Genomic DNA, 24,354 nt, shown 5'->3' on the forward strand with positions numbered 1-24,354 from the left:
CAGGGGTTTGTGGGGTTTGGTAGTATTCCTTGTGCTGTAGGAATTCCTCATGTTTGATTATCCTTCTGAGTTAATGTTAAAATTTTCCAACTTCTGCCATAACCAAACCATGGCCTATTTCCAGCTACCTTCATTCTCAGAGGGTCCTTAGAGACAAATAAGATAAACAGGACATCTTATTCCATCTTGAAAGTGAAATCATGCAAACTCAATGGCCTCTTCTCCACAAAATACTGTTACTTCAAAAATTCTACCAAAAAGGAAAGAAGTGATAAAGATGCAGAATAATTGAGTAGTTTCTTACAGATCCAAAAATTATTTTGCATTCCTGTAGAAGAGGATGCTCATTTTAGATCATATGTACTGTCTTTAATTAAAACTTTTCTTCTAATGAAATGCCCAAATATAAACATTCCTGTATTTAGCAGCATTTTAGTTGACTAAAAACTATTTTAGTCACTGTAAGTGGTCATCTGACATTCTTAGAAGGTGGAGTGTGATTGAAATAAATATCCCCTGAAGACATTGAATTCAGGGGGAATTCAACCTGAATTCAGGTTGTGGAATCTCCAGCCTTGGAAATATTCAAAACCTGACTTAACATCAGTCCTGGGAAACCTGTTCTACCTGACTCTGCTTGGGTGGGGATTGGGACATCATGACCTTCAGAGTCCTTTTCCAGCCTCAACTATTCTGTGATTACATTAAATTATTTCCTGAGCCTAATCAGTGATTTAAAAACCAATTTATTTAGACTCAAAGTAGATTATGCTAACCTAGCAGAACCCTTAGATTTTTCTCTCAACACAGTTTTCAAAAATAATTGTGTTCCAAAGTGCTGGAAAGCATCAGGTTCTTCAAATGCAAACTTAAGTTCTGCTTCAGCAACAAAACCCCAGCTCTGACTGTAAAGTTCCCTCAAAAGTCCACCAAATAAATCCTACTTAATGGCATTACTACAGTCACAATTTTATAAGCTTCCTATGTAGGCTATAGATTATTACTGTATTATTCTTTAGATTCTTTAACACTAACTGCAGCCCCATGATAGCTGTGGCACAGATGTTGGCCGGGTGCTTTTCATTACTGAAGATCTAAATAAGAAATATTTGGAAACCCAACTTCAGCTGTGGGAGAAGAGAAGCTGCTTAGGCGGAGTGAAATTGAGTCAAAGTTTTTCAAGATGTTCTAAAGCTGTTACACAAATAGTAAGAGCTGAAGCTTGCTATCTGCAGCAAGCTGGGAATTTTTTTTCTGTGTGTGTTGAGAATTTTGTTATCTCTCAGAACAGTCCATTGTGGGATGCCTCCCAAAGAAAAATCTCCGCATCATCCAAAAAAAACCAGCTTTTGTTTTCAGAGCCAGGGGAGCTTTTTTAATTGAATATTCTAATAGTCCTTCTAGAAAGCTCTTAAGCAGCAACCTGATCTTGTTTATGTGTGTGTGACAAACTGGATATCCTCCACTGTGTCCTTTTATTAGAAACTGTTCTGGACATAGGACTTAAGCAATATGCTGACCCTGCTTATAGTTTACTATATTCCAACTTATATAACCCAAATTTCTCCAATCTCTCCATGAAGAAGTGCTCTTATTGAGTTTCCTGTGAAGGGTGTAAAAGCCTGGACTTCAAAGATATTTTCTTTGTGGTTCAGCTTTCTGAGCTTCAACCTTTCACTGAATCAGTAGGATCAAAATTGAAATACATTTATAAAAAGTTTTCCTATGTCAGCTATTATATGTACTAGATTTTATTTGCATTCCTAGCATAATGTTACTCAGGCTCATATTCATTACGTAATTTTTAAGCAAGGGCAAAATTTCTGGGGCAAAACTGTTATCTTGAAGTTTCAGACTCTTTAGATAAGCAGGCTTTGGCCCTGCCCTTCCTGTGACGAACAGATGTGCTGCTGTCTTCGTCCTTGTGAGCTAGCAGACCTGCTGTGGAGGATCCTGGGACTTGGATTCTCAGCAAAACAAAGTTTTTGGTAAGTGCTTGCATTTGCCTAACTGAGTGTACAATATTCTAAATATTTGTTGACTACCTTAAATTTAATCAATGGATGAAACACGGAGAGACCACTGTCAAATGAGGCACCTAGACTCCGAAAAGAGCATTTTTAGGAGACTGGAGGTTAAGTATATTCCCAGATAACTTGTAATCCATGCAGGTCCTTATAGGCAGATTTCCTCAGGAATGCTCTAGGCAGATTGCAGACACTGTGTCCAGGTGTCTGGCAGTGCAGGGTGGCAGCTGAGCCCACCCTGTAGCTGCACCTTGTCTGCTTCTGTACCCAGTGTGCTCCCCAGAGACTGCCCTCCTGTTACAACTAGAAAGTTATTATAAACTACAATAACCCATCAGAATGCAAATGTAATCTAATCTCTACATCTTGAACTTTAGCTATTATAGTATAATAACCTTCCAGTTATAACTGGAAAAAACTATTATAGTATAGTAATGCTATACAATAGTGTAATTTTGCTATAGTAAAACTGTAGTATATAGTAAAACTGTACTCATCACATAACCATAATATTTATGTTATTTAAATATGAAATATTTTCTTTACTATATTTTTATACAACAGTAGCTATAGCTCAATATACAGGGATTAGAGTAGTGTTATGATGGGCTATTGCATAGGTTTTATATCACACGGGGGAAGTCCCTTGTCTGCACAACACAGACATCCAGATGTAAAGTAACATCTTGGCCTGTGAAAATCAGCTGCTGATTTGAGAGGAGCCAAGTTGCTGTTTAATTTGCAGAATCTGTGTTAGGATCTCTGCAGGGGAAGCTGAGCAGCTCTTGGCTAGAAGAGTGGACCAGAGCTGTTGCTGGTGGATACATTATGGGCTGCTCTGTGCCTTTCAAAGTGAAGCTCTAACCACGTTTTAAAAAGACAAAAAGAAAAATTACAAAATCTTCTTTGTTAGACAGCTGAAGGATCAACAAAAATTACAGTTAACAGGCTTGTGTCCATTTACTGGGATCACTCCCCCAGGAAAGCTCACTAACACTGGGACTGAGAGGAAGCAGCAGATGAGAGCTGTGAGGAGAACGGCTGCTCTGTCAGCCTGCCTTGTAGGTAATCAGCTTTTCTTGTTAAAGGCTGAAATCCCCTGTAAGTCAGGACGATGGCAGGATCTGGTGGCAAAATTGAATTGAAGTGCTTTGCAGCCCCCTTTACCTGATTACCTAATTGCTCTGTGGAGCACCCATCTCCTTTGGCTGAGGGCAATGATGGTGTAGAGAAACTCATCAGGAAAAAGTGTGATGCAGATGACAAGAAACTTTATTTCTTTCTAGATATTTTAAATGATTTTCATACTAATGCATATATATGGTCATCCCCTCAGCCTTGCACATAAAGGTCACCACACTTCTTGACAACAAGCAACAAATCCACAGCATGTCCCTTGTCCAGCACATCCCTGCCACACGCTGCCACAGTGCCCCAGCCCCTGCATCCCTCCCCAGGCTGCTGCTGAGCCCTCTGTGACTTGAATTAGTGCTTCCCCAACCTCACCATCACCTTCAGACTTTGCAGCAGTGATCTGGTCCCCTCACTGACCCAATCCATCACACAGCACTGCTTCTTCCTCAGCCCTGTACACTGGGGACTTCCCAGCCTGGAATTCTGGACTGGGAAGTGCAATGTTTCACTCTCTCCAAGCTGCTCATCAGGATTCTGTGCCCAGTATTACCAGCCAGGAGCAACTTAATACACTGATTTCTGTCACATTCAGTCCACCCTTTGAATTGCTGTGGGGAGCTGTACCTTTTGGTAAGAAAGGAGCAGAATGCAGAGCAGAACAGATTTTCAGGAGTGCACTGGGAATGGGGTTAGGAAGGGAGCAGAGCAATAATGTGGAAATGACAGCAGGAAGGGAAAGCAAGAAGAGGCAGGACTAGAGAAATGTGGACCTTGGATTAGTTTGTCCTTATATTGCAGTTTCCCTGTGGCTGGTATCCATTGAGAAAGCTTTTTTCCCCTAAATTTCTGACTGCCCTCTACAGTGTTAAAACTAAAAAAAATTATTATGATAAATTTTTATGCTTATTGACCGTATTGACTTCAGCTTAGCAAATAGAGCTAAGTGAGCTCACTTTACATTCAGAGCACACAGTTAGATGCTGGAAAACTTGGAAAGAATTTTTGTTTGCCTCAGAGCAGTTTCTTCTGAAATGTGGAAAAATTAACTCCCTGTATGTCCCAGCTTAACAGAACTGAGACATCCGACCAAGTTTCCATTAAATCCTACAAGCCAAAGGCTCTACTGTTCTTCATAGCAGAGGAACAGAGGGAAAGCTGAGTGTAAGCTATCCTCCTCCAGCCTCTTGGCCTGGTCCTGATGGAAAAACAACTGCATGGGACAAGTCAGAGCAGCCTGGGGAGCTGGAGAAATGCCCAGGGAGCACAACATGCCTTGTCCTGCCAGAGCAAAGTACAGCATCTCTGGCTGGGCTCCAGGGGAACAGGGGAGAAACATCCCCAGGAAGGCCTGGCCTTATAGCACCAAAGAATTTCAGGGAGGTTTAAACTAAGAAGTGATTCTACCCTGACTATCTTAAGCTCTTAAACATTATCTGCTCTAAAGACAAGGAGAACAGGTGTGGAATAAGTACAGGAAGAGAAGGGGTGGTCAGAAAAGTGAGGTGATTTACCCTTCTGCAAAGTATTCAGCCATCTGCCAGAGGGGGACTGCACGTCTTACTGAATTATGTGCTGGCTTCCAAGTGTCACTGGGATCAGCTCATCTTTGGCTGCAGCACCTTAAAAATTTCCCATAGCTAGAGAAAAATGCTTTTTAAATAAATAGTAACTACCTAAAATCAGTGCTACATCAGCAACATCATGTCTTACATGAATATCTTTATTTTGGATCTTTTTCTGTTTCTGATGGATTAGCTGCTTTTACCCCTTTTGTAACCAAACAAGTATTTATTTAGTTGATAATTACTATTTAGCAACCGGTCTCTCACAGCAAGCTGAGTCATTTCTCTTGTGTGCACAAGTAAATAATAATTTTTGGCCTGATTACCCTTTTTCAAGTGGCACATTCCCTCTTCTCCTGTGTACTGCCATTTGAACCCTCCTTGCCCGCAGTGCACAGCCCTGTGATACCCACATGAAAACTGTAGGTTTGGAGAGACTAAAGCTTTAACAAAACATGACTCAGAGGCAGAGTGGAAATTCAACATATTTGCATGTGTTCCCCAAATATTTGAACAATGGGGCTTGTTTCACACCATGATTTGATTTTTTTTTTTTCCTGGAAGCAGACCTGTGACATTTCTTTTCCATGCAGTTCTCTAGTGGTTGCCATGGACTGGTGTTGGCACCGATGAAGCCCACTTGAGTATAGCTCAGGATCTGAAGTGCTTAAACCCCGCTGAGTGGCTGAGTGTGTTGTGCAAGCACCGGGAGACTTGAAGGAGAACAGCAAGAGAAAGGGAGAGAAAATCCGAAAAAGACTGAGTGGGAAGGAAACAGGGAAAAGAGGCTCAGAAATACTGGGAGGGTCAATGAGGATCCAAGAAACAGAGGCAGAATTGGTAATCAGAGGTAAGTCTCCCCATATCTTTAGTAATTTCTCAGTCATGGCTTCATTTTTTGGAGGGGACAGCTTGGCTCCGATCGCCAGCAAGTGTGGTGCTCCTGGAGGGAAAAGACAGAGAAGGGCAGCCCCGGGGGAGCCGAGGCGGTGTCACGGTGCAGGCGGGCTTGCTGGAGAGGAGGGAGAGCCCACGAAGGGCACGGATGAGGGGGCTGTGAGGGGCGGTGTGTGAGAGGCAGCGTGGGGGTGTCAGTCCCTGAGGGGCGGTGTGTGAGGGGTGTGTGGGGGCCGTGTTTCGGGCGGTGTGTGAGGGGTGTGTGGGGGCCGTGTTTCAGGCGGTGTGTGAGGGGTGTGTGGGGCTGTGTGTGAGGGGTGTGTGGGGGCCGTGTTTCGGGCGGTGTGTGAGGGGTGTGTGGGGCTGTGTGTGAGGGGTGTGCGGGGCCGGTTCCCGCTTCCCAGTGGGCGGTCCGGGGCCGCAGAGGGGGGCGTTGGCGGCACGCGCCGCGCGGGCGGGGCGGAGGAGCGGGGCGGGGAGGGGCGGAGGAGCGGGGCGGGGCTGGGCGGGGGCTCCCGGCGGCCTTCGGCAAAGCGGGCGGAGCGAGGCCAATCTGTGCCGCCGCCGCCGCTGCTGCCGCCACCACCGGCCGCTCTGCCCTTCCCTCGCTTCACCGGCATCAGGTAACCGCCATCCCGGGTACCGGTAGCTTCGGCTTCCTGTGCTTGCGGCCCGCCCTCCCCGCTGCCCCCTGTGAGGGCGGTGGGGGCGGGCGGGCGGGGAGCCTCTTATTCTCCGAGAGGAGCGGGTGAGGGTCTCTCCCCTTTCCCTCACGGGTCAGGCCGCGTTTCCCCTGCCCTTCCTCAGAGCGGCGGGGCTGGCAAACAGCTTGGCGCCAGCCCGTTCCGGCTGTTGCCGCGCTGCCAAGCGTCCCCCGTTTACCCGTCACCCCCAGGCTGGCAGCAGCTGCCACCCCTTCCCGCCGCGGCCCGCTCGCCTCCGCCTCATGCCGTGAGGGCCGGTCCCGGGCGAGTCCGGGCTTTGGCTGCCAGGGCCGCGTCAGGCACCCGCCCGCCCGCCTGGGAGTCCTTAGGGCGTTGTGTTTCGGTCTGCATCCTCTGGGTGGAGGGGGTTCGGTTTCCTCCTCGGGTCGGACACTGTCCTGCCCGATAGTCCCGGGGAGGCAGCATGGCGTGAGGACCTCGGAGAACGGGCTGGAGTTGGTGGGTCGAATGCTGAGCTCTCTGTAGGGCCTGAAGTTATTTGGATGGGCGCTCTTAAACTGGAAGGCGAGAGACAAATCTCCGCCCTAGATATCTGCCCGCTCGGGTGCTTCTTGGCCTGGCACTTGAAGCATTTTCTTGTCGGGAGTAACTATAACCTGCAGCTTTCCGCTCTGATTTAGAAGGAATTGATAAGTGAGCTGTGCTGCCTGCACTCGCTGCAGCTGCTGAGTTTATGGGAAAGGTAAAAGTGTTGTGATGGGTTTAGTGGAAAGGTAACGTGGTGTGGTGGGTAATGCCAAACCTGTCCACATGCTCCCGGGTTGTCACGTCGGGGCAGCAGGTGTCAGCGAGCTGCTTCTGTCGGGAAAGTGTTGTTAAACAGGGGTTTTCTGCAAAATATGGTATTTCAAGGTTGTGCTCGCTTTGAGATGGTAGAGCCGGGTTCCTGATGTTTACGTTTGGTTGCTCTTCAGTAAACACAGGTGTCTGAAACATTAAACCTCCTAGAGGCACCTCCTGTTTTCTGGCAGTCGCAAGAGGTCTTATGCCTGCTGAAGAGAAAAAGTATTTGGTTTGCCTTGTTCTATATTTATATATATATATATATATATATATATATATATATATATATATAAATTGTTTATAATATGAGAGGAAATTTTTAGCTAGCAAATTCCAGGTTATGTGTTTCTGCAGTACTTGCAATTCCTCTACCCCACTGTCTTGTTTTCAGTAGATTATTTTATTTTTCAATGACAGAAAATTTCATCCTGGTGCTTTGCAACTATTACAAGCCGATGCTTCTGTTGAATTTCCAAATAAATATTAGTGTCTAATTTCCCCTCCCACTTGTATATTACTATTTTCTAATTCTGTTAATTTATGGAAATGAGCTGCAGGCTTTTTTGTTGTAAGTTATTTGTCTTGGAGAGCTTTATTGACAAGCTTTTCACATTAATATGTTAGTAAATGTTGCACGTATATATCCTTAAATCTCTGCTACTTGACTGACTTGTGACTTGGTGATTTTAAGCTTTGTGGACGTTTCGGGCACTCGGGTGTAGGAGTTTGTTATACAGAACAAGGTGTTAGGATTTTATATTGTTAAATCCTTAACACTGAGGTTGTTTCATTGGGCGAGCAAAGCCTTTTAAGAAGGCGAGGCCTGAAGTAAAACGTCCTTTTTGTTCTCAGCCCGTGGCTTTATAGTTCAAATAACAAGAAAGGAGGAAAACACACGCGTTTGCAGTGAGGTCTCGGGAGCCGGGTCCCGGTTCTGCCCGGACCCTCGGGGGTTAAAGCCGTGGGCTGGCCGGGGCTTCCTGGCCAGTCATTTCAAAGTCTGCCTCTGAGTGACAAGGGAGGCTCCGGGAGGCTGGGTCCGACCAGCCGGATCCTGCGGGCTTTGTTGCGGCCGGGGAAGCCATTTTGGGATCCCGCGGTGTGGCATGGAACAGCATGTCCTGTCCGCCGGGGACAGAACCCTGAGCCCGGGCCCTCATCGCGGGCGCTGTTCCCCCCCGGCCCTCCCTGCCCCGCTCCGCCGGTACCGCCCGCAGCGCTGGGTCCCGGCCGCGCCTCCCGCCCTGCCCCTCCGGTTCCGCCAGCCCGCAGCCTGACCTGGCCCGGCTGCCGGAGCTCCTCCGAACTCCCCCGGTGTAGAGGCTGATGGAGGAGGCCTTGAGCACAGCGCTGAATCGCTCTAAATGCGGAGGCCTGGTGAGGCTTGTGCGCTGAAGGCTTTGTGTGTCCGGAATTGTGAGGCGGTCTGGACCCTACAAAATGACTCCGTGTGCTGCCATGCAGTGTGTCAGGCTCTGTGTGTGTAAACAATGAACAGATGTGCTTGTTGTTTCATCAGAGCTGAAGGTATAGCTGCTTTCTATCAACCTCTCTTTTAAAAACCATTTGAAAGGATACTTAATGGCAGCGTGCGGTATTCCTGCTTTTTGTTATGGTTTGGTTTCGTTAGGAGCGTAACATTTAGACACCTGTGTTTGGGGACCTTTGCTTTAACACTCGGAGGTAACATCTTGTACGAAATGTGAATTTTATTACTTGAGGTTTTTTTTGTTTTGTTTTATATTGTGCTATTGTTTAAGGAAATACTAATGTTTTAAGAATGTGTGTGTTAATAAAATAATGATTTATCTTGGAGCTCCTTGCTTTTCAGCCTGTATAAACAAGTATTTAATTGGGTAGGTGAAAACATGACTCGTGGAGTATTTTGCTTAGGGATTTGTCTTTTTAAAGAAAAAAAAGCAACAAAGTAATATTATCATTGGTTATTCATAATATGAGTGAAAAAATGAAATTAAGAGTAAAAATGGTTTGCTCTCAGGAACTGATAGGGTTGTGTACTCCAGTTTCATTATTACTAATAATTTTCCCTAAAATCTGTTTAGTTTTTACAGCATTAGTATTTTAAGTCAAAATGGCTTAAACTTAGTTGATTTGCTTTAAATGCTAAGTATAGAATCAGGTCTACTTAAAATAGTACTAGCAGCATCTCTAAGACCTGAAAGGCATCATTTTTTTTTTTACCCCCTGTAAGAAAATAAGACATGCTTTCTTGGAAAATTTCTCACTCTTTAGCACACTTCTTGAATATTTCTGCTCTGTCAGAGTCCCATTTGTGAGATGGCAATTTACTACTTCCTTTGTCACAAATGGCATTCATGAGGAAATGGTTAGATAGTACGTTGGTGGAAGTCTATTTATGTATCAAAAAAAAAAAAGAAAAAAAGATGGGGTTCCTTGCCTTTGCCCTGTGCTTGTAGTGTATCTGGTGCTGCTGCCCCTCTTGTGATGCTTCTGTCCTTAAAGGCTGCTGTCAGCACCTCAGCACTTTCCATGAAACTGAGGAAGTTTGCTGCAGTTGTAGTAGGGTTTCGTTGAGGCTGGTTGATTCTGAAAGTGATTTTTCAGGTGAAGGATCTTCTGTGGTAGTGATGTGTTCTCATGTCACTCAGGTGCTCAAGTCCACACCCTCAGGAGACAGCCAAGGGACTTTGTGCAGAGGTAAATTCTGCTGCACTGATTACAGGAGTCCTGTGCTTCCTTGTGTTCTGGCCAAGTCAGAATTGGTATCTTCTCTTGCCATTCCACTCTGCTCAGTTATTTTAATACTGATGAGAGGACTGTTGTTGTCTGCATCCCCAAAAGAGCAAATAACCCATCTGTCTCCTCTGCAGGAACATGAAACTTAAGTTGTAAGTGTCCACTTGCATTCTAACTATGTGCTCCTTTTTATGGCCTTTAGATTTTTGGAGGTTGTTTTTTGGGGTGTGTTGGGGTTTGTTTGGTTGGTTTTGTTTTTGTGTGGGTTTTTTATGTGGTTTTTTTGTTTACTGCAGCTACATACAGAGTTCTTTCACTATGCATCCCTTAGTACTTAGAAATAGTTTATGAGCTACTGAGAAGTTTTTTCCTTCCTCAAGGAAGGCTGCCTCAAGTTTGGCCCCAGTAACACTTGAGGCAAAGCTGATCCTAAAAGGCTACATGAATCTGAGTTCAGACAGGTCCATAGTACCTAAATCAAACACTTCTGGGTACCCAGCAGATTTCTAATCTGGAACCAACTACTATGGCTACCTCTTGGGTTCTCTGCCAAGTTTTGTGGGTTTAATTTCAAAAGTATTTTATTAGCGTGCCTCTTTCTGTTCCAGATGTATGTGAAAGTTTCATAAACAAGAACTACTAATGCATGAAAGGTGGAGTGCTGTTAAAAATGCATGAACAAATTAGAGGGAGTTACTGTTTTCCATGCACTCCAGTCTGTTCTGTAGTTTAGATTTCTGCTGTAAGAAGCATATAGGATATTTCTAAATAAAGTGGGTTTATTGTTTGTTCTGCAAGTTCTGTTTTGAAGACATAGATAACTGAAGCTATTGGAAGAGTAACCAAGTTTGTTTCTTCTTTAAATGCAGTTTAGTAGTAAATTTTATATAGCTGGAAAGTGTGGTAATTTCTAATTCTTTTCAAATTATGTTTGTTAGTTAAGCCTGTCTTGTTGCTTTGCAAAAATTGGTCAAGGCTTTTCATGTGAAACTAAAATAATTTTAGAGCATCAGACAACCAGTGAATCAAACCAAGGCCCTAAGTCTTCTAAGAGTGATTTCTAACTATGTGGTGGTGAGGTGGCAAACCTGTTGTGTTTACTGGAGATCTTAGGGCTATGAATATGGAAACCAGCTATTAATAGACCTATATATAAATACCCTTGAGGCTTTTCAGTGAGTGGTGCCTTTGTCCAGTACCTAATTTATCTAGTGCAAACCTCATGATATATTTCAAAACTTAAAAGAACAGGAAAGCAGCTGAGAATATTTTTTCAAAGTCTGCCTTTGCCCCAGTTGTATGGGTAGCACAGACAGGGAGGAGCTGGGTATCTACTGAAAGCTCCTTCACAAACCTACCTTTCCACATGAGAAAACCCTGCTGGGTGTCAGAAGCATGATGCCAGCTACTCAGTGGCCAGTTAAAAACTAGATTTATTGGTGAAGTCATGTGCTAAGCTGTCAAGATAGCTCCAGGGGAAACTAAACAGAGATGTCCCTGTCTTATGGTTTCAAAATTTTTCTATTGGGATGGGCCAATTTAAACAGAACAACCTTAATAATAGTTATGAGCCTCAATAATCTGTTTTACGGTTGTTAACAAATGCTGATGTTATCAGCATCCCTCATGTTGGAATTGAATGTATTTTCACTTTCTTTACTGGGGAATCCTTACTCTGGTGCCCATTTCCTGGTTTCTAAAATGAGCTCTTATTTGTTCTTCAGGTATGGCAGCAGTTCTGGTGTATTCTGGCAGTGTTTGCTGCTTATTCTAGCAAGAGAATTAGACTGCTGTGCTAATACTTCTGCACTACTGATTTAAGCTTCCTCTAAACAAACAGCATAATTTATATTCAAGCTGGTGAAAGCATTATGGCTCTGGGACAGGTGAAGTAAGATCACCTAATGGAAATGCTTTCTCTGTAATATTAAAAAAATAATAAATATGTGTAAATAGCAGAAGCAAGACCTTATTTTTCATTAACTCCATAAATTCATGGGAGGTGCTTACATTCAATAGGTAGAATGTTTTAGGCCTCTAAGTTTTGCTTTTTAAAAGTTAGAAGGAAGCTCTTTCTTCAGAAGTAATGGAAATATCTTCCAGCCTTATTAGCACCAGAATTTGGAGTCTACAGGTGGGCTGACTTAAGAGCATCTTAATATTATGTGTTGGAGATTGTGTTCTTTTGGAGCTGCTGTTACCTATACCTGTGACTCTGCTTTTGTCTCTTTTGTGTGTATATGTAGTGAAAATAAATGAGAACTCTTACTTCAGTGTTATTAAAGTGCATTTCCAAAATGAGATACTTCAAGTTTTGATTGTCAGAATTAATATGTAGCTAGGGCTATTTTTACCTTACTTTGGGCATGTCAACCCACTTGTCTGGAATATCTTTTACTGCTGCTGAAACAGGAGGTGTAGATAATCTGAAAATAGCCAGCATTTTGCTTTGCTACCCATGCAAATCCATGGTAGCCAAATCCCTATTTGTTAACCATGAGTAACCTACTATCAACAAATCTGTTCTAGAAAAGCAAAACTTGTAGCAAATAAAATTGAGAAGGGCTTATGTTTTTTTGAAAGTATTTTGAACTTAAATGTGAAATCATACATAATGCCACAAATATACCCATGAAGTGCTGGAGGGTAGGACAACAGTTTTTATTTTCTTCCTAAATTTATTATACCTTTTGAAAGACCCCATGGAAGGTTTTACAAGTGTGGGTTGGGTTTTTTGTTAGGGTTGGTTTTTGTTTTGTTTGAGTGAATGGCACTCTGGAAAATATACTTAATTCTGGCTATGAGTCATTTTGCAGTTGGCTCCTCTGCTAGGGTGTGGATTCAGTGTTTTTAGGAGAAGAAATAAAAAATCCAATACGAAATAGAGTTTGTGAAATGAAGTGAAACTCCCTTGCTACTTAGTGGCTGATGTTTGAAGGTTGTAGATTAGATTAGAATGATTTGACTATATGTAAAAACTTTCTCAGATTTCACCTGTTACACTTTGTTGGTGTACAGAACAGCTGGTGCTTTGCTCAGTGAGCTTTCAAAGCCAAACTTAAAGTGATGTGAAAGCATGGTTATGTAGTTCTTGGAATTTTTATGCTTTGCTTTTGGGGATGGTAGCTTAACTTAATTCCTGTAAAAGTTGTGGTGTAGTTGTGATAAGAGCTTGGCTCATATTGCAGTAGTGTTCCAAAGAACTCGGAAATTGCTGAAAATAGAGTATCATAAAGAAAGTTGTGGTCAGAAATACACTGAGCTTTGTGCAGGGATATTTAGCAATACTGTTGAAATACTGAGAGCTCCATATTTCTGCTAACAGTATCTTTTTTCATTATTTCAATACTTTATAACAGGCTGAACAATGCAAGGGCTTGTACATTGGCTTTGCATAATTTTAAGTCATTGCAATACTTTATTTTCACCTTTTACAGTATGATTTGAAACAGTCAACATGGACTTTTCACGTCTACACACGTACACCCCTCCCCAGTGTCTGCCAGAGAACACTGGCTATACATATGCACTCAGGTGAGAACTCTTTTCTTCTTGTAGAGAAACTGCATGTTCTCTGAATGTTGTTAATTCTGGAGGGTTTAGCTTTCATGGTAAGTAGCTGATGGCTTTGAAGAAAAATGCTTCTTCTGGTTTGTTTTAAAAATAACTTCTGTGTCCTAAATGGAGGAAAGAATACATGTTGAACTAACAGGTCGATGACTGAGCTAACGACTCAGTGTTTATTAGTTGCTAGGGATAACCAGCTCCACCTAGTTACAATTGCTGTTTTATTGCTACAAACACGTCATCAAAATTCTTAGATGTATTCTGGTATGTTTTGTAACCTGTGTGTGTGTTCTCTTTTGCAACTTGGCTCCATTTCCACTTAAAAACACTGATCTAGAAGCACTTGGCTGGAAGTCCCATACCGATTGCTTGGGGTTTTGTTTGATTTTGTTTGTTTATTTACTTTTAGCAAAACTGCTTGTGTGACTAAAATATGTATTCTTATGAACTTGTTTTTCCTTGCACCTTTTTATTAAACTCACCATTACTAGACTAGTTTCCTTAAGCTGCTTCAGTTTTCTAAATGTAACTGTGGTCTGTTTGTTAGTTTTTGCATTATGGATTAAAAATGAATGTTGTGATGTTTATTTGAGGTTTGACTATTAATAGAGCAGATTGTGATTGCTGATTTAATGTATGTAGCTTGCCCTGTGGCTGAGTTAGTAGATGTATTTTGAAGCTAGTATGTGTTTGTGAACCTGTTTATCAGTTTTAGCTAATACTTTAAAAAAAATAATTTGCTTGCTAAGATACAGTACAAGAGAGCTTTTTTAATCCTGTGTCTGTAAATCATTGTTTTTAATGTGTACTGAAATGCAGTATTTAGGTTGGAGGATACTCGACTGCTTGCCAAACAAACATAAGTTGGCAAAACTGTAGAATTAAGATGTCACTAACAATGTTCTTGCTTTTGTGTACTCTAAAGCTGTAGTGTCACCAGTTTGTGTGATCATGGTGGGTTTCTTTGCTGTAGCCTGATGTCAACAATATTGAAAATTGTGAATGTGTTTATTTTTCATCAATCAAATTGCAACTTTCCTGAATCTTTAAAAAAATGTCGATTAAATACAAGTGGGTTTAGTAATTTCAAGAAAAGGGATTCTGGACAATGAATGATGGTATGTGCCTTATATCAGCAAGCACATTCACTATTATGTTACTAAGTGGATTTTATGCCTAAAATTTACTTTAGAGACTTGGCTGAAGTCTTATCCTCTGTAAAAAGTAAAAACTTCCAAAGCTTCCCCCTGTTGTGAGCAATGAAAGTAGACTTGGATTCCTCAGGCTGTGTAGACAGCGATTTTTATGTCTCTGTGCTTGTTGTCATCCAATTTGATTTTCCTTCATTGTTATATTTGTCTGAAATGATGCTAGGATGTTCTACTATGCAATCTTTTCCACAGCAACAAACCTCTCTCACAGGTCTTGGTATTAGCTTAAGAAATGAAGAGAAATTTTTGTCTGCTTTTTTTGTGTTGTGTATTTCCAGGAGTATTAGCAAACTGAGTTCAATGGCTCATTTAAACTTACTTTTAACTTGCCCTTCTGAGATGTTTTTGCAATGGAGTTTTGTTTCTCACTGAAGCAATCAGGAATGCTACAGTAGCAAAGATGAAGCTGCCAGGAAAGGAAGCAGCAGAATGAGAAATGCTGTGTGGGATCTGGAGTGGAGTTCATTGTGACTTTGGGTTTTGTGTAGAAGACAATTGGAGTGTGTGACTTCCTACAGAAACAAAGGTGGTCATTTTGCAAAACAGATCTTGTGAAGAGGCTGTTGCAGAAGGAGAGGGCTTAGATGCCTTGAAACTTTTCAGCCTCCCATTTTTCTGTGTTAAAACGTGAGATATATGGGCTCAGAAATGGGTAGAGCTGGAGAAGGTGAAGTTTAATAACTTAAGGAACCGTAGTTAAACAAGGTTGAAAATAATTCATCGTGATTCTTTGTCTAGAAAGGAAGGATTAGCAAACACTTTTAAAATTTCCTCTTGAAAAATCCTGTTGAAGCCCCAAATATTAAAATAATGGAGGAAAGCTACTTGGTACTCTGCCTGCTTTCAGTATGTCAAGAGACTGAGCTACAGTTTTGAGCAGACTCTTGCTGTGTGTGTGCTTGCTGAATCTGTGCAGAATGCCATCTGTTATTGGTGTAGCTCTTCCTACCTCGGGTCAAGCAATATTTGAAGAATCTGAGGGAAGGGTGAGCTAGGAAGAGTTGCTAGTCAAGTATTTTCATGCTAAAGTTCAGTCCTTCTCCTCTACCCCCAGCCTGTATTTTTTTGCTTACATTCTGATCCGGGTTGTTCTCTCATAGACAATTCAGGCTGAGTTTACTTAAAGTTTATTTAAAGGCTTGTGCGTGTAGCACTGCAGAAAGAACTACACTGAGGTTACCACAGAGCTATTAATAGAGCTGGTTATGATCTATTAATAGAATTTATATTAATATACACTGGGACTACTGTGTGTTCATAAGCATTTGTAGTGCTTCTGCTTTATGCTTTTACTCCTCCAGCCCAAACCAGAAAAGCATTAAACTAATATAGCTAAATAACCTTTATCCTACTCAAAATGCAAGTCAAACTTGTGAATCTCGCCTACTTGTCAACATATAATTTGCACCCTCCTCCTCAGGCTGAATTTTTTTTTTTTTCCCCTTCAGTTGCTATCAGCTTTTGATTTTTGTTGTTTTTGTCAATTTGGGTACCTCTAACATTGCTTTTTCTTCAGAAATAAGGATTAAATATATAAGGATTTGGTTTTATTTGTGGTTTTTTGTGGCTTTTTATTTTGGGGTTGTTTTGTTTTGGGTTTTTTTGTTTGTTTGTTTTTGTGGGGTTTTTTTTCTGTTTCGTTGTTTTTTTCTGTGTCAGAGCACTAAGCTAGAATCTAAATTTCCATGAAATCGTTGCATAATGTCCTTTGTTATATACATATTATATGCCTGCATTTGTGTTAGATGTCTGGTTAGCTATATATATCCAAATGTGTTGCATTTATCTATTATCTTGAATAATCAAGAACATTGCTGCCCATTTCATTCCAAGGAATAACTTATAAAATAAATGACACTTAAGGTCTTCCAAACAGAGCTATAGGTGTGCTATAAATGGCAGACCTTGTTCTCTTTCCACTTATAAATAAACTTGAAAATTAACCCACTGAGGTTTATGACACTTTTATTCTGTAGAAGCTCATGTGAAGGAGGTATCAAGGGAATAGGTAGGGAGCTGGAAGTGCAAGGCCAGATACAGCAGCAGATCTGCCAGCAGCCATGGGAGCTCTGTGTGGGGAGAAGGAACCAGAGTTGTGCTGCTCGTGTGTGTTTTCTAGGAGTGTAAGCTAAGGGCATCCCATCTTTAATGGTTGTTTTGCTAGTCATATGTATTGGATAGAGCTACTGTCAATGTACAGGTTCATTTCTGTCCTGGGAAAGGAAAGGCAGGGTTGGGTTTCTGGTTTTTTTTTTTACTGTAGTCTTTTCTGCAGAAGAGCAAAGGGATGCTTTGCAAAGTGTGGGAATGGAGATGGCAAGTGAGGAGCTTTCTGTCCTGCCGACAGAGGACAGATGGTTCTCTTCACTTGCAATGCAAAAAGAATTATTATCATGCATAAGCAAGAGAGAAGCTCTCTTTTAATTTAAAGAGTAAAAGATTCCATGATTTTTTTCTTTCTCTTTAGGTAGTAGAGCCCAATTCCAAGCTAAGTATTCAACACAAACTGATACAAATGCTCATTGAGTTACTCAGTAACAGCAAGTGTTCATAAACAGAAACAAATTGAGGCTGGTCACAGCTGTCAGCTTGTCCCGTGTACTTTGTGTTCTTGTGAATTGAGTATCTGTAAGAAACATTGGGTGAAGATGGGGAAAAGCAAATGCATAGTGGCAAGTTTAAATAGCAAAACCCAGTTCTGAAACAACTGTTTAGGGAGGGACTCAAAGTATTGCTGCTGTGACTCTTTCAGAATGAACAAGAGGAGCCGTATTTAACCTATGTTTGCATTTCACATCTGTCAGAATGCAAGCTGTTTAAACAGTAACATTGAAAACTGTAAAAATGATACCCTCTTGTACCTAACCAAATGTAGACTAAATCTACTTTCACAGGAGGAGGCAGGTTTGGCCCCAGTAACCTCTCCCCTTTCCACCCAAATATCTGCAAGGGTTTGTAAGCATCACGTATATATTAATGTATGCTGAGCTTGTCTTAAGCCGTGCTCAGACCTCTGCCTTGCACAGGGTGGCACTGCATGTGGCAGCGTTTGCAGGGCAGACCACTAAGATCAAGCAGATGGTGCTGAAGAGCTGCCATCAGATCTGTGCACCTCGGTGATCAAAGTAGTTATTTTGTACAGCCTCTGGTCTGGTCCTGTGGATTAATTGCCCATTTGCTGCTGGAGCAACTAAATGCTTTCCTTTAGTGCATTGTCTGGGTTAAGGGTTTTTTAGCTGGAAAAAATGGAGTTCATGGACTCTGACACAGTGTCCTCTTACATGCTTTACTTTGCATTCTGGAGCAATCAAGAAACTTGCTTCCAAAGCACCCACTTTGTCAGAATTGGCAGCCCACTGGTATGGCAGTGCCGTAAAAGGAGGCTGAGGGGAAACCGCTGCTCTCTACAACTGCCTGAAAGGATGTAGCAAGGTGGATGTCAGTGTTTCCTTCCAAGTAGCAAGTGATAGCACAGAAAGAAATTGCCTTAAATTTCAACTGGTGATGTTTGGATAGGTTATTAGGAAAAAATTTAACAAAAGGGTTGTCAGGCTGTGGAGCAGGCTGCCCAGGAAAGTGGTTGAGTCCCCATCCCTTGAGGTATTTAAAGATATTTAGATGTGGTGCTTAGGGATATGGCTTAGTGGTGGACTTGGCAATGCTGGGTTAACAGTTAGATTTAATGATTTTAAAGATATTTTCCACACAAAATATTTGTTATTCTACAAAATGTATCCTATCACTTAGTAATACTCTAGAGTCCTCAATGGTTGTGTAAGAAAAAGGTTTCAATCAATTTTTTTTCAGGTAGATTTTATAGTAGCTGTTTATGTGTATTTTATTAAAGGGAAAGCTTCCATTTGGAATACAGATTGCACAGTAGAATCTGCTCATTCAGACCTGATTTGCTTGCTTGTATTCTTGTTCAGAATTTTTGGGAGAAGAAGCTGCTTTTAAGGAGTCCTTGCTCAGCTTTTCGTTTAAAAACAAACGAAACCAACCCCATATAAATGAAAACCATACACAAAACCAACGAAAACCCCAGGAATATTGAAGTAACCCTTGTTACAGCTCTGTGTATCCCTCTAGCACAGGAGGGGCCTGGTGCTGTAAAGTCCCCGGGCACTCAGGGTTTAGAGGTTTGGGTCACACTGCTGAGTGACTTCAGAACCCGGCCTCTTCCTGGCAATGCCCTGTAACAAGCAGCTCTGCTCAGTTGCATAACAATGTTTCCTTCGATTGTAACTATGAGTATTCTGCTTTAGGTTAAACGTCTGTTTTAATCAACTTATTTCTTACTGACTCCTGTTTAATCTGTTTGTGTTTGCCTTGTGTTGCTGCTTTGCCTTCATTTTAAGTTTTCATGGAGGTTCTGAGAGAATCAAGTGTAAAAGCATGGAGTAGAGTTTCTAGGGTAATGATGTGAAGCTTGTCTACGTGTAAACTTGCCTCTGTAGGATAAGCCAGAGGAAAAAAAAATGCTAAACAATTTTGTTTGGAGATAAATATTTCTAATGATTTTATTTAAGAAATATTTTTTAAAACACTTTTTAAAAAAGTGATGGGAGTTAAATGAATGTAGCTAAAGTAGGGGAAGACTTCAAGTAGCTTCAAGGGGGAAGTTCCTACCCAGTGGGGGTTGGAAATGTACTACTAATCTTCAATTCTCAGAACAAGGAATTGGCAAACAAAAAGTAAAATAACAATAAAAACCACACAACAAACTTTGACTGTAAATGAATCTTAACCTTGCAACTTAGTATGCATCATGATTTTTTAATTTGCTGCTAGGTGTGGTGAAGAAACTGTCATTACTGGTTTCCTCTCTCAAATTGGTCCCAAAAGAACTATACATCTGAGGTTGTGTAACAGATACTTGCTCTGGCTTAACTTCAGACATTGTTAGCATGGTGGCTGTCTCTGTGATTTGCTTTTCAGTTTTTAAACTTGTAATATGAATTGCTTAAGGGAACCTTAAATATTTACATACTTGTAATTTATTTGGTATATGTGACACGGGAATTGCTCCGTATCTCCAGATAAACTGCTTTTAATGGAAGCTTAGACTAGCTTGATTGTTACTAGGGGAATTTTCTCTTAAACTCTGCTAACTTTTGCTCTTCTTACTTTGCTGCAGTTCAAGTTACTCTTCATCTGCTTTGGATTTTGAGACTGAAAACAAAATAGATCCAGTATTTGATTCACCGAGAATGTCACGGCGTAGTTTACGGTTAGCTGCTGCAGGCCTTGGGAAATCAGATGATGCAGGAAATGATATCCTTCGTGACAGCTCTTACACTGGAAACATATCCTTCAGAGATCAGTCTTCAAAGTAAGCATTTTTTTTATCATCACAAGTTAGTTTATTGGTTTGGACTTCGAACGTGATAATACAAGCAGAGGTTATCTATTGTTTTGTTCTCTGTGTTTACTGCCATACCTCATGTTCAGTGTGTGGTTTAGGTTTGCAGTGAGGTCTTTGCAGAAGTATGGATGCTTCTTTTAAATCTGATTTGATCTGTCTGGTCATGACAGTGTTAAAATATTGTGGCTGTTAGATTTGGGTTGGTTTTTTTTTTTATTTAAAATGAAAATGCAATAATGATTCACATTTGTCCTTGCTTTGTTTCCTAGGACGGTGAAACAACGCAGAAGTGTGAATAAACAGGCTGGCAGTGTAAGACATGCACCAAGGAAAAATCTATCCAGCTCTTCCATTTTTAGCCAAAGCAGTTTCAATAGCCATGCCAGTGATGCATCAATGGTGTCCACTGTATTGGATGAGTCTTTGATTCAAGAGCAAACAGAAGTTGATCATTTCTGGGGTAGGGAATCATTGCTGTTGCTCATACCAGACTGTGAAAATTGCTTATGGTTTGGTGTGTATAAACATGTCTCCACATTTTCCCTCTTTTCCCCAACCGTTTTTTCCATCCTGCTCTCAAATGTGTGCACATACGGATTGTTTTGCTGTAGATGTCTGCTTGCTACCTGCCTACTTTAAACCTGACTTACTGGTATAGTCAACATCAGAACATATGGCACAGTCAAGTTAATATGCCAGGCAAACATCTAAAATTTTGCAATGGAACACCACAAATTGTGTAGATGTAATTATCTGATGTCATTAGTTTCTTCAAAGTAGGTGCAGAGTGCAGTATTCCCAGAAAGGTAAACACGTAACTTGGCTTCAAAAAGTCAAAGGAAAAGCATTTTCTTTTTTGTTTATAGGCAGAAGTGTGTTTTAACTTAACATACCTTAATCTGAAAGTTTCAAATTAGTGACACTTCAGGATTTCCCTAGAGGGTTTTGTGTGTTGCTGGTTGGATTGTTTTTTTCACAAGAAAATGCAAATATGTTTTCCTGGAGCCAGCTTTTTCATTAAAGAGGTAAATATGGGAGTTAATTATATAGAGTATTGTCTACTTTAAGTTTTGTGTAGGAGATCACCAGCAACTTAGTATACCTCCCAGTCTAGACTGCTTCTAGTCAGTATGCTTGTGAGCTTCCCAGGGTCCTAATGTAAAGAATTGTTTCAGTCTTAGTAGAACATATTCTAAACTTTAGATTATGTGGCTCTTAACACAGGATCTTAAAATACAGTAGTACCAAAGTAGTTACCAAGCAACAGAAACAGCATAAGCTTGTAATTAGCTGCTTTAATGTCACATGGGAGCTAAGAAAAGGTGTAGTTGTCATTGATATTATTTTGTCTGCTGCTTCTGAGATAGAATGCCTATCAATAACTGTTACCCTGCTATGTTAATGTCTGAATATGTGGAACTGTTCATGTGGTGAACTGCAATATATGGTAAATATTAATCATAAAGTAGCTTTTCTTTGCAGTCTTAAAATTAGTGGAACTTTCAATCTGAGTTAATGTCTGACACTGTAGCTGATTACAGGGCTACTTTATATTTGGAACCAATTATTTTTTTTTCTCCTTTTGAAGGTCTTGATGATGAAAGTGACCCTAAAGGTAAATACACTTTCTTTTTTCCTTCCACATGCATTCTAGTTTATGGTAACTAGTGACCTCAAAACTGATGTCAGTGCACTGAATGTCTTACTTTTGGTTTTCTAGGAAGTGATACTACCCTGATGCAGGCAAATGGAGATGTATCAACAGGAGAAACCCAGAGCTCAGTGATCAATGGCTACACATGCAGTGACTGCAGCATGCTTTCTGAACGGAAGGAGGTGCTCACAGCATACTCAGCTTCTCATGTGCCATCTTCCAGAATTTATTCTAGGGATAGGGGCCAGAAACATGCATCTAGTAAGTTATTTTTTCATGTGTTTTATCTGGATAGCAGTGTTACTTGAGTACTTTTCCTGCCCTGCTGAATTTACCAATAACTGAATGCCAGAGATGAGCTTATATGAATACCTTTTTCTATATCAGTTGAAACTGTCAACTTCTGATACAAAATCATCAGCCTTTTTTCTTTTTTCTTTTTCCCCCAGTACTGCTGTAGGAATTTAACAATTTCAAAATTAAAATGTTGTGGCATCTTAAGTTATTTCCAAACTGATTTAGAACACAATGGTTTGTTCCAATGAGCAGTTCTCATAAGAAGCTCCTAATTTGGTATTGGATCTATATGTCTCTATTTGAGGGTTTTGATCAGGGCTTCCAGATCAACTTTTTCTGTACAATCTAGTTTCTTTTTTTTCTTATAGGAGCTTTCAAGACTGAGCAGAATTGCTACTTTGCAGTGCTTCCCTTGCCCAAGAAATGTTTGAGAGAGAGTTTCTTTTTCCCTTTTTTTCTCCTCACTTAATCTTGCAGCTTATTAGAATGTTTTTTGAAGGTAAAGCTTAACTACTTAAAAATTGAACTGCAAAGGGAAAAACAGATTCCAAATAGACTGCTGTGAACAAGGTTCTGCCTTTCCAAGGCAATCTCTTGTATGGATGGTTGTCCTCAGTGCCTTGCCTGTGTCTGTCTCTTGCATACCATCTTGAATTTCTTGATTGTTGGTAGTCCTCAGTTATCAGGATTTCTTGAGTGACCTTGAATTAGAAAAGAACCAATTTTAGGCTTCTTTCGGTGTTATTCTTGAGTGAAATAAGGTGCAACTTCAAATGCTTTGAGTCAAATATATTTTTTAAACATGTAGCATAGGTAGAAATTCTGTTGGCATAATGAATGAACACTGACATTATCCAAGAACTGTTTCTTGTGCTCCTGGGTTTCTGTTCATACAGGAGCATTTTGCAAGGAACTCATCTGTGTACATCCCTTTGAACTTTGGTTGATTTAGTTTCTGTTAAACTTGAGGAGTATGGGGGAAGGGGCACAAAATCATGGCAGCTTTTTGGAATCTGGCTGGGAAAGCAGCAGTATGGATGGGTGCAGCTTTGTTCCATGGCTCTGAAGCAGTGAGTATCTTTAGCATTTGATGCAGACCACTGCATTAACTTCTTCCAGTGGAAAGACAGAGAAGAGGAAAAGTTCTTGCTTTTTCAAATCCAAAATAGGGATTTAGTTTTTCTCTTGGTAGCTGAGACCCAGAAAATGGGTCTCACATAATTAAGTCGTCCTTGAATTTTCTAAGCAAGGCATTAATAGCTATGTAGAGTTCTTAATTCTCACAAAGAAAATGTACTCTTGCTGAAGCAATACATCTGTCTTGAAGGCATTTTCCCTCAGATGTGTAATTCTTAAAAGAGCTTTGCTGTAATAACTACTGCATCCAGACTTTTCAAACCACACTTATTGAAGGTTCATACACCTGGCTAAACCAAGGCTTCTCACACTTCATCCTCACTCTTCCCCAAGCCAATGATCACCAGAGAATAGAAATAAATTTTCCTGTAGGTGAATAATTTGTATTTGCACTGTTCTTTTTTCACTAGGAGGAACCTATTTCTACATGAGTAAGATTCTGCGATTGGTCAAAAATGCTGCAACATCATTTGCATCACTATTAGTGCAACTATTTCAAATGGTTTGGCTGAAGCTGGGTTATGAATTTAAAGGTACCTTTTCAGTTGTCATCCTTGGTCTCCACACAAAGCCAGAGTGTGTGTATTGGGTTTCTTCTTCTTACAGCCTCCATCTTTGGCACTAGTTTGTTTTTTTTTCTAGTCTTCTGGCTGACTCCTGTCTCTCCCTTTTCTATCTCAGTGGTGCTACTCTTTTCATACCTTGCCCCTGTTTTTGAACTTTTAGGATTCACATGTGTGAGATCTGTTACAGTTAAGATTCTCATGCTGATTTTTACTAGGAAGTTGTAGAAGGAAATGTTGAGATTAAGTAACTTAATTTTTTTTTTTTAAACTTATGTGATATACTAAGTGACAAATTCTAACTTTTCAATGTCTTTAGGTCTGGGCTCTCTTGTCCTTAAACCTTAAAGCTTGATGAGATCTGTCTTGCAAAACTAAAACTGACATCATCACTCTGCAATACTCTGCACATCTTGTTTTCCCTGACAAGTTCAATTCTCTGGTGCTTTCTCTTCTATGATAACGTGATCTACAACTGAAGTTAAATTGCCTCAGGCAGAAGGTTACTGTTTTTCATGTGTGACTAAAACTTTCTTCTATTCTCTCTGCCTCAGTGTCTTGTAACTTGCTAATGCTCTCTCCTCAGTCTTTTAAGATCTCTGGTAGGCAGCACAAGGGTGTAATCTTTGGCTGGTTTGACAGAATGGTGGGAACAGGGACTCTTCATTTGATGAGCTGTTACCTAAAGGCTTTTTTACTAACTTTGCCATATGA

General features: G+C 40.9%; 1 protein-coding gene across 13 annotated transcripts in view; it reads left to right on the top strand.

Moving 5' to 3' along the window:
* Nucleotides 1-1,873: 1,873 nt before the first annotated feature.
* The window catches only part of SUN1 (Sad1 and UNC84 domain containing 1), a 33,912-nt gene continuing 11,431 nt past the window's right edge, over nt 1,874-24,354 (top strand). For 4 of the 13 annotated variants that reach the window (XM_071760803.1, XM_071760809.1, XM_071760811.1 and 1 more), the window contains exons 1-7: nt 6,126-6,243; nt 13,284-13,380; nt 19,762-19,956; nt 20,259-20,449; nt 21,578-21,604; nt 21,710-21,904; nt 23,488-23,610. In XM_071760803.1, coding sequence (XP_071616904.1) covers nt 13,304-13,380; nt 19,762-19,956; nt 20,259-20,449; nt 21,578-21,604; nt 21,710-21,904; nt 23,488-23,610 — 808 coding nt within the window. In that variant the 5' untranslated portion in view covers nt 6,126-6,243; nt 13,284-13,303. Of the gene's footprint in view, nt 1,989-5,316; nt 5,574-6,125; nt 6,244-6,703; nt 6,784-6,913; nt 7,028-8,136; nt 8,812-13,283; nt 13,381-19,761; nt 19,957-20,258; nt 20,450-21,577; nt 21,605-21,709; nt 21,905-23,487; nt 23,611-24,354 lie in introns of those variants that run through there. The other 9 variants (XM_071760812.1, XM_071760815.1, XM_071760804.1 and 6 more) reach the window with 8 other exon arrangements.

This window comes from Heliangelus exortis, chromosome 17, assembly GCF_036169615.1.
Source record: "Heliangelus exortis chromosome 17, bHelExo1.hap1, whole genome shotgun sequence".
In the NCBI taxonomy this organism is placed as follows: Eukaryota; Metazoa; Chordata; class Aves; order Apodiformes; family Trochilidae; genus Heliangelus; species Heliangelus exortis.